The 9,977-nt window shown below is 29.9% G+C and overlaps 3 protein-coding genes across 3 annotated transcripts; 2 read left to right on the top strand and 1 right to left on the bottom strand.

Moving 5' to 3' along the window:
* Nucleotides 1–86: 86 nt before the first annotated feature.
* On the bottom strand, nt 87–920 carry PGO_092420 (tRNA (guanine-N(7)-)-methyltransferase; the record flags this gene model as incomplete). The annotated part of the gene is made up of 1 exon (XM_028687830.1): nt 87–920. The coding sequence occupies one exon, from the start codon at nt 918–920 to the stop codon at nt 87–89; it is 834 nt and encodes a 277-aa protein (XP_028543631.1).
* Nucleotides 921–2,495: 1,575 nt separating this feature from the next.
* PGO_092430 (hypothetical protein, conserved) lies at nt 2,496–3,634 on the top strand (the record flags this gene model as incomplete). The annotated part of the gene is made up of 3 exons (XM_028687831.1): nt 2,496–2,645; nt 2,864–3,049; nt 3,500–3,634. The coding sequence occupies 3 exons, from the start codon at nt 2,496–2,498 to the stop codon at nt 3,632–3,634; spliced, it is 471 nt and encodes a 156-aa protein (XP_028543632.1).
* A 736-nt stretch (nt 3,635–4,370) lies between these two features.
* On the top strand, nt 4,371–8,175 carry PGO_092440 (hypothetical protein, conserved; the record flags this gene model as incomplete). The annotated part of the gene is made up of 15 exons (XM_028687832.1): nt 4,371–4,525; nt 4,782–4,884; nt 5,076–5,149; nt 5,284–5,370; nt 5,602–5,689; nt 5,859–5,924; nt 6,247–6,333; nt 6,512–6,605; nt 6,799–6,880; nt 7,039–7,096; nt 7,274–7,342; nt 7,458–7,509; nt 7,619–7,676; nt 7,816–7,915; nt 8,074–8,175. 15 exons carry the CDS (start codon nt 4,371–4,373, stop codon nt 8,173–8,175), a joined length of 1,275 nt encoding a protein of 424 aa, XP_028543633.1.
* Between the last annotated feature and the right edge of the window lie 1,802 nt (nt 8,176–9,977).

Below are 9,977 nucleotides of genomic sequence, written 5' to 3' on the forward strand. Positions count from 1 at the left end.
ATTGACACTTTTTTTTTTTTTTTTTTTTTTTTTTTTTTCTTTAAAAAGATCTTTCCGCTTCATGTCAGAATATATACCTAACGAAACTACATCTTTCGCGCAACGCAAAAATACATGGCTTGTTTATTTTTTTTTACTCGTTTTGACTCTTCTGAACTTTCATGTATTAACTGCACACAAATATCATTTTTGCATTCTTCCAAAGTTAGCAGATAAAAGTTGGGATACTTGCTAAAACAGAATTTGACCCATAAGTATAATGTATACACATCAGTAATAAAATAAATTAGGCCATTTTTTTTTAATATATAATAATATAAAGATAAATTTTCTATCGTAATTATTCTTCTTCTCCAATTTTGTTTTTTAAAATGTGGGTCAGGAAAACAAAAAAATATTTTCTCAATTTGATTTTTACTTATATAATTTGGCAAAAATTTCATAGCATTTGTTCGGATCACAGAAATGTTTTTATAATGAGGACTATAATTTTTTCTATACGAATTTATTTTTTCACCTACATAATTGGTTATTTTGTCTCGTATTTCCATACCTAATATTAATTTATCATAAAAAATTTTACTTAGGGAGAATAGCAACCCTCCGTATCCACATCCTATGTCTAAGATGCTTACTTCTCCAAGAAAGTTATTTTTAGGCACAATTTTGTCATAACAGATTGGGTACTTATTTGTGTTCAACTGAATACTTCCCTCTTCCCTGACTATCGGTTCCACTTGTGCATCGCAAAGAGATAGTGAACCATCGTCTTCGTGCTCCCGTGTACTTAGTTGTGGATAATGAACACACCAATTCACGTAACTACAGTTCACTGGATACCTTATATAGCTGTCCGAAAGAGGATTGCAATGAGCTCTTTGTCGATAGAACTTCTTGCATGGAACTTTATGTTTCTTCATTTTGTTCATTCACTTTATACATTTTTACACAAATTACATTTTACGTTTCTTCGTATAAATTTTGATGGTACCGAAATGGCGTAGGAATTTCCCCATTTCGAAATTTTGTAATACGTCCTTGTGAATAATATCCCTCTTTCTCTCTCCTTTGGTTATTTTATTCCTCGTTCAGTTTTGATATTCCCTTTTGCATTCCTCATAGGATGTAAACCTTTTAAACGTTATAACATCACATAACCGTACGTAGGGTATGTAATATCCATTTGAAATTTTTAAATGGGGATTTTTTTTTTTTTTATATCTCAACTATTTGTAAGAATGTTATGTTAGCAGCTCAAGTTTCCTCCCTGGGGTATTTTTCCTTGTGCATCAGCTAATCGATCCATTTTTGTTAAGTACTGACAACAGTGCGCAAAAAAAAAAAAAAAAAAAAAAAAAAAAAAAAAAAACGAAAAAACGAACGAACTAAAGAGGAGAAGTAAACTGAAGGGGAAGCGAACTAGCGGTTGAATTTGTACCAAGGTTTGTTTGCATATTTTATTCCTAGAAAAACACCAGTATCGTAGTAAACCTTGCCAACTCCGGATACAAATTTTTTTTTTTTTTTTTTTCACCTGCGAAAAGTTGTGCATATATATGTTTATGTATATATATATATATATATATATGCACGTAGAAATGGGGTAATAAAATGAAACGCTCCAAGTGAAACCCAATTATATGAAAGCCGAATTCACACGCATTTATATAAAATAGTAGAAAAGTGAGAAATAACCCAAACCCTATATGGTGACATTCAAAAAATATTTCATCTTTTGAATACATGAAGAGAGAAGGGTTGGTTGCAAAGTATGATTTTTAACTCCATAGGATTATGCCTTGTTCTACAATTGTACAGGTAGTAGTAACATCATCAAAAATAATAAAATTTGGAAACATTAACGAAGAGAAACCTACCACATAATTGAACTAAAGTTATACAGAAATGTTAAATAGATAATCGATTACACGGATGCAGCTTTTTAAGCTGAAGGGGGAAAAAAAAAAAAAAGGTTACAAGAAAAAAAAAAAAAAAAAAAAAAAAAAGACTCCAATAATCCCATCAGATAAGGCAAAAAAATAGAACAAAAAAAAAAAAAAAAAAAAATTCTTTCACTACTTATAAAATTTATTCATGTAAGATTATACTTATTCCTACATATTTGAATGTGTTTAACCATGGGTAATAAGGTTCCACCTGTGAATAGCTCATCTTGTGTTTACCCCCCTCTCCCCCCCCAAGTATAAACAGCACATGAAGGGGGGGGGAAATGCTTACGTGTATAAATATACATATTATTATACATATATGCACATTCCACATATAAAAGGGGGATGGGGGGAGGGTTCTTCCAAAGGTGCAAAATTTAAAGGGTATCAACATATACATAGGTTTTTTTTTTGTACAGTAGCAAAAATCGTTTATACATTGGATTCAGAAATAGCCATATTATGTAGGGGAACAGAGTAGAAAGCCATAAGAGATACAAAAAAAAAAAAAAACAGTACCCGTGTTATTACTGAAGTTCATTCATGATGTGGATACGGGTACTCCTAATTACTGTATTTCCATTTTTGTGGTACAGTGATCGATTTGCTTGGGGCAGAAAAATATGCAACGTGTTGCAGTTCGGATCGTATGCATTATCTAGTAGCATAGAAAATAGGAACCACTTTAAATATGCAGTACGTGAAGTGGAAGAGATATAAAAGATATGCAAATCTGAATGAAGTGTATCAAGACGCAATGCTACACAATGTTGTGTTAAGGAACATATCAAGAAAAAACTGAGAATGATTTTTTTTTTTACACTCATGGAGAATTACAGTGTAGCATTTGCTTAATCTGATCCGTTTTATATAAGTTCCATTCATCTCCTCAATTTTTTTTTTTCTATTCGCAGGTAGTAGGAATAATAGACCCCTTAGACAAAAACAAAGTGTTATGGTGTAGACAAAAGAGACACCTGAAATTCAACTTACGCATTTTTAAAAATATATATGACAAGCTCTTTTGCAACATTAATGATTATGTGTATTTGGCCAATGGGGATCAATTTATTTTTCGTATCTTTCATATCAACTTAAAGGTGCGAATAAGTTTCTATATCTACGTATGTACATATGCATGTACGTAGGCATGAATGTGTGTTCATATACACCTCAATGTAGTGCACGTGTACCTAAATGGAAATTACCTTGCCATACGTCCCACGTTATTTGCCACCCTATACACATGAGCTATATATAACCAAAGAATGAACTGAGAAAAATAGATCTAGCCGTGGAAGACATGATTGTATTTACACACACATAGTTGCCAATCCGATACAGTTGTGTATTACAAATGCAAAGTTATTTTGAAGTTTTTTATTTTTTATTTTTCCCAATTTGAAAATCCGTCCATCTTCTCGAACGCAAACAAAACCGATGCTATATATATGTATCCATATAATTTGTTTTAGTATTCATATATTTTTGTGAATTTTTTTTATCCTTTTTTTTTTTTTTTTTTTTTTTTTTTTTTTTTCCTTTTACAGAACACCATTAAATATATGCTCAAGTACAAAATCGTTAGTGCGAACTTGAAGGATGAGATTAAAGGTGATGGAAACATTTTATGCTTACAGGAACGGGGATCCTTGTATCGATTTTTAAATAATATTAATTTATAGTAAAAAAAAGAGTAAAGGAATAAATGAACATGTAGAATGATACATTACGGAATTGAGTAGTACAGTATGAACATAAAAAAAAAAAAAAAATAAATTCTCTAACCTCGAATTTATAATTTAAAAAAAAGGGCATATATACAAGAATTAGCCTCCGCATGATCCTTTAATTTTTTATTTGTATGCTTTACAGTTTATAACAGTAGCGCGCATTTTTTTTTTTTTTTTTTTTTTTTTTTTCATGTCCAATTTCTGTTTACCATACACAGTGTTTCATTTTGGAATACCGTCCCTCGTATTGCTTTATTTTTACACAAACATACATGCATAAACATGTTTATGCTTATCCTTTCTTACCTACTTAGCATACTCAGCTAAACATCCCATTATATATATATATATTATCGTTTTATATATGTACACTTTATTCTGGCAAGGCAAAATCTGAACCAAAAAAAAAAAAAAAAAAAAAAACAATTCAGTTATATGAACATTTTCCTAAATGCGCAAATCTGTGCCTAATAACTACACATAGAACAAACAGCTTATCTCGTGTTTAATGAAGAAGATAAGAAGTTTACATTCCTTCTTTGCAGTACTGTATTCCCCTATGATTTATGCTAATTATTTATGTTTATACCAAACTAGCTCTTAAAAAGAAAACAGGAATTCATAAAGAATCTCAACACATTAACATATCGTCGTAGTGAAATTTCAATACTATGAGCCTATAGGAAAAATGACAAAGAATATGCTTCTCCTCAGTTTTTTCCTAATTTTCTTTTTACCTAACATAAGTTGTATGCATTCCTACCCGCAACATGATCTTTTCAAAATTGACTCTGATAACATTCAATCTGCTTTCGAAACAAATGAATACTGGCTTGTAAAATTGTAAGGCAAGGCAATGAAAAAAAAAAAAAAAAAAAAAAAAACCATGTATATACAAACAGATATGATATATGCTTATGGGTATCTTTCACAATTTCATCCCATATCATTCTCTATTTTCACATACAAGCTTTTTTTTTTTTTCTTCTTCTTCTTTTTTTCCTGTCTTGTATTATGTATTCTCTCATGTGCATACACGTCTATACCCGTTTCATACCCTCCCCCCACCCCTACACACTCTTTGCTAACACTTATAAAGTTATGCCCCACAATGCGTACATTGCAAACGCATATGGAACACGATAATAAATGTAAAACTTGAGATACAAAATGATGATAAAAAAAAAGTATACTTTGGAGAAGTAAGTACAATATGAATTCAATGATTTATCATTATTACGGAAAAATAATTACCTAAGCAGGAAAAAAAAGAAAAAAAAAAACAAGTAGTTGTTGATAGTGGTAATATCATGTAGATATTTCCGCTGTACCCCCACCCAACCCCACCAACCTCTCAATGATGATTGTGCAAAAATGATATTTATCCATGCAGGTTAATTGCGATGATAAGAAAGGTCGTCGCGTTTGTGATCAATATGGCGTTTTAAAAATACCTCAGTTGAAACTGTAAGTCGAAAGGATAGGTCATCATATAAATGCTGTTTTGTTCTATCCGACCCATTACACATGAGTTTATTAGTCCACTTGTTAATTTTATTTTCACTTTGTGTCACCTGATCCTTCTTATTTCACCATCATAGGTTTAAGGGAAGTGAATTAGTTTCAACCTATTCAAGCAATATGAACAATGAAAGTTTTATAAAAAAGTGGATATACTATGTTACAACGTAAAAGAAAAAAAGAAAAGATATCTCCTTAACTGTCTACCATTTCTTATAAACTTAGCTAACGCAGAGGAATTACTTTTTATTTGCTTTCTTTTTCATTTTGTTTATATATATATATATTTTTCCTCCCGTTGTAAAAGCTTACATTTTTTGCCGTTTTTTTTTTTATTCTATAAAATTACCTGAACTGTTAATACGATTTTTTATCCCTTTTTCGAAAATATACCTTAGTCCTGCCTTTTTTGATGTACATTCGGAGGAAGAATTAAAACCGTATGAATCGGACAACTTTTTTCTGACTTGTTCAGAAAATTTAAGCGTAAAAAAAAAAAAAAAAAAATTGCTAACACAAGAATAGTAGTGAATGAACTAATGAGATGAACAAGTAATAATTTGCTTTTGTTTAAATATTCTTTTTTTCATTTTATTTCGTTATTTTATTTTTTTTTTTTTTGTTTACCCCCCTTTTTTTTTTCTTACTTGAGCAGGACAATTTAATCAAGGCAGCAATGCTATACAAGGAGGAGTGCTATTTTATCAACATCAAGAATGAGGTTAAATGAAAAGACCAAAAATTTGATAATATGAATGTAAAAAATTTGGTGTAAGAACTCGTTTTACCTATTTTTTTTTTTTTTTTACATAGACATTGACACTTACACATTTATTATGCATGCACGTATGTGTGTGTATGTATATGTTCATGTATGTGTGTATGTATATGTTCGTGTATGTGTGTATGTATATGTTCGTGTATGTGTGTATGTATATATTCGTGTATGTGTGTATGTATATGTTCATGTATGTGTGTATGCATGTGTTTATGTACGTGTTTTTTTCTGTTTTTATTTTATTTTTTTTACGCACCCACTCCAGGCACTGTGTACCAAGTTAAAAATCGAGAAAAACCATTTACACGTGAAAGGGGAATATGAACATGCCATCTACAACTTAAATGAAATTGTAAGTTTCCGTTGGGCTTTAATGATACAAAGAGATGTGTATAATTGAAGGTGAAAACCGTCATATTTTCTCCTTTTTTACCCCTTTTTTTAATTTGTTTCAATTTTTGTATCCCATCACCTTTTAGACAAAAATTATCAATTACCACCGTTCCCCTTTTACGCTAAATTATTTACAGGACTTAAAACAGTTGAAGTCTTTTATAAATAAAAATAGATTTCCTTTAGTTAGTAAAGTTGACCATCACACATTCTTTAATTTAAGGAGTAGTGGTATAAATTCAAGCATATAAATGAACAAAAAATATATACGATAGAAAAAAGAGAGAAAATAAAATAAATATACGTAAACGTGAACAAACAAGACAGACATACACATTTGTACATTTGTTCACATCGAGCAACAGCACATACCGTCATAAAACACAATACAGTTTGTTCACAACTAACATTCATCACTTTAAAGGAAATAATTTAATACTACTTCTCCTGGACATGGAAAAAGGGTTTAATGAACACCTATCCAAATTTACGCATTATGCTAAAAAGTAAAAAAAAAAAAAAGATTGTAAAAAAGCATCTTAATTTTTTCTTCAATTTGACAAAAAAATGCTAATTCTAGTTTGTGTATATATAATGTCCATCTTCTTCACATAAAGGAACATTACTAACAAATTTGATTTTTTGCTTTCGCCCCTTTCTCAAGGCATAAACAATTGGAAGAGTTCATTTTTGCACACATAGACGGGAAATACTATGAAGAAGTAAAAAAAAAAAAAAAAAAATTACAATGATGAGATAGTAGTATAACAGTTGGTGTTATGTATAAAGTAGAAGAATAGGACAACTGCTCTAACATGCTTACATATAAAATATACGTATGGGCACCCTTTGAATTTTTTTTTTTTTTTTTTTTTTTCCTTTTGTTCTCCTTACTAAAGAATCTAGAGCTGTATGGCACTGACGCAAGGAAATACCCCCAAATCATTGTGTTTAGCAAACATCCACGTGTAAAACATGATTATTTTTTTTTCTTTTTTACACGAGAAGTATCTGTTTCTGTTTGTGGAATTATGTGTTTGGACATTAACATGTTTTTTTTTTTTTTTTTTTTTTTCTTCGCAGGAATATTATTTCGAGGAATATTTCGACCTAGACCACATGGATGACATATTAGGTATGGAAGAATATGGGAGAAAAAGTGAATTAGGAAGTAGAACATATCTCGTTCTGTCCTTAAAGGGCCCAATCATCAAATTCTTTAATCTCCTAACCTTTTTTCGCAGAAGATATTGTGAAGGAAAGGATCAAACCTAAGACCGAAACATTTACCAAATCGATCATGTAATACATCACATTGTAGCTAAAATGATGAATGCATTAGTTTAGATATTTTTAGCTAGCCATACAACGCTGTAGTGAATGTATACATATACATATATACTTGTCCCTTTTCCTATTTTCATCGAACTATATTTTGTAGACTTTGGACCCAGCTAAAAAAGCACATGAATTATATCATAGAAAAGGCATTCAAAACAGACTTCATTTCCTTCATAGGATTCATCTGTTCTGTCATTATGGTACGTTTTGCATATGTTCATTTTTCTGCACAGGTGGATCATTCGAAATGGAGAAAGATTGAGGAGAAGTTGGTGTCTCAAAAACCGTGATGTGATTATTACATTCATTCCTGTCCCATCACCCAACACTCTGACACACCACCTCTTCCATCATGCAGATAATACTTACGAGCGTTTTAGTAATCCATACAATTTACAAATTCGTGAACACACCATATGTAGTATCCAAAGTGGAAGAAAGAAATAAAAAAGTTAAATAAACTATGATAATTTTGAAGATAACAAGAGTACCACACCTTCTCAAAATTGATTTTTTTTTTTTTTTTTTTTCTTTATTTGATTTTTAATTTAATCACAAGTTAGCAATAGCACATAAATGGAATAATGTGTAGAATGGATCATCTTTTCAAATTATCCCGTTGCTACACAATTCCTCGATGTTTTCCATTTTTACACATGATATACATGTGAAGCATCCTACTAATTTTATCATATTTTTTTTTTTTTTTTTTTTTTTTTTTTTTGTTGTGCTCCTGTTGGAATTTTTACAAAACCATATGCTGCATTATTGGAAGTACTGCACATATGTACATGAAATACTATGCACGTTGAAAATTTTACATCTTAATTTTTTAAACTAAGGGGTGGGAAGATTGTTATTTTCTGTATGTCGTCTTCCCATTTCGATCGCATTTGGCCATATATTTTTTTCTTTTTCTTTTTCTTTTTCTTTTTCTTTTTCTTTTTTTTGTTTTTTTTTTTTTTTTTTTTTTTTTGCTTTTTTTGCTTTTTCCCCTTGCTCCCTTTTGAAACGTTCTGACGACTGGATAATGCACAGAGAATATCTGTATGTGCAGAAACAAATACGTTTAAGAAGCAAGCCCAAGAAGAACCTTAACATATCAGATTTTATTATAGGAAGTTTGTTGCTTCTACCAACTTGTTACTTGTGTAATGAGAAGTTGTGCTATGGAATTTCTACTGAGTGCATCTTAATGACTTGGAACACACTATAGAGCAAAGATGAAATCCTGTACATGTCACCAATGTGTAAAAATCTGAACACACCTACACGTGCAAGGAGGTCAAAGTTTGCACAATTGCATATATATATATATACACGTTCACAAGTTACATATATATGTGTGCATACATCCTTACATATTTGTACACACATAAAAGCATGCATTATACACACGTTTGAGTTCTTCCATACAATGACTAATCATAGAGAGGAGGAATCTGGATGAGGGTATAGCAAATACGCTTGGGAAAAGTGTGCTTCCATAGGTGATATTAAAAATTAGTAAAACGATGAAATTCTACTTGCTCATTTACATGATTTATTTATGTGCATATTAAATATATACATAAGTTTGTGGCCTGAATCCGTACATACATATATATTTCCATTTCTATTTCTATCTGCATGTGCATTTGACAGTTCAAGCAGGAAAATTCTTCTCCCTCATATGGTTCTTACGAATTGAGAAAGGAGGGAAAAAAAAAAAAAAAAAAAAAAAAAAAAAAAAAAAAAAAATTAAAAAAAAAAAAAAAAAAAAAAAAAAAAAAAAAAAGGGAAGGGAGGAAAGAAAAAAAAAAATGAAAAAAGGTGTATAAACTAATGAAATGTCGTTAATATTTAGATTTAGAAAATGCTATTTTATTTATTTACTTTTTTTTTTTTTTTTTTTTTTTGAAATTTAAGATAATGCATTATGTCACATTTATGCTCACTTAATTGAAAAATTTATATAATAGTTATACACGTTAAAAAAAAAAAGAAAAAAAAAAAAAAAAATACAAAAACGGGCCGATTAGTTATTGCAGTGGCAAAAAATGTTCACAACGCACTTAGCGCTTATAGCAAAAAAAAAAAAAAAATAAAAAAAAAAAAGAAAAAAGCTGGTCCATTGCTTATTGCATGTGCAAAAAAAGATCACTGCAAAATTAGAGCTTTTAGCAAAAAAAAAAAAAAAAATAAAATAAAATAAATAAAATAAAAAAAATAAAATAAAATAAAAAAGAGAAAAAAATTCCGACTTAAAGAAAAAAAAATAAA

This window comes from Plasmodium gonderi (assembly GCF_002157705.1).
Source record: "Plasmodium gonderi DNA, contig: Chr09, whole genome shotgun sequence".
Taxonomy (NCBI): Eukaryota; Apicomplexa; class Aconoidasida; order Haemosporida; family Plasmodiidae; genus Plasmodium; species Plasmodium gonderi.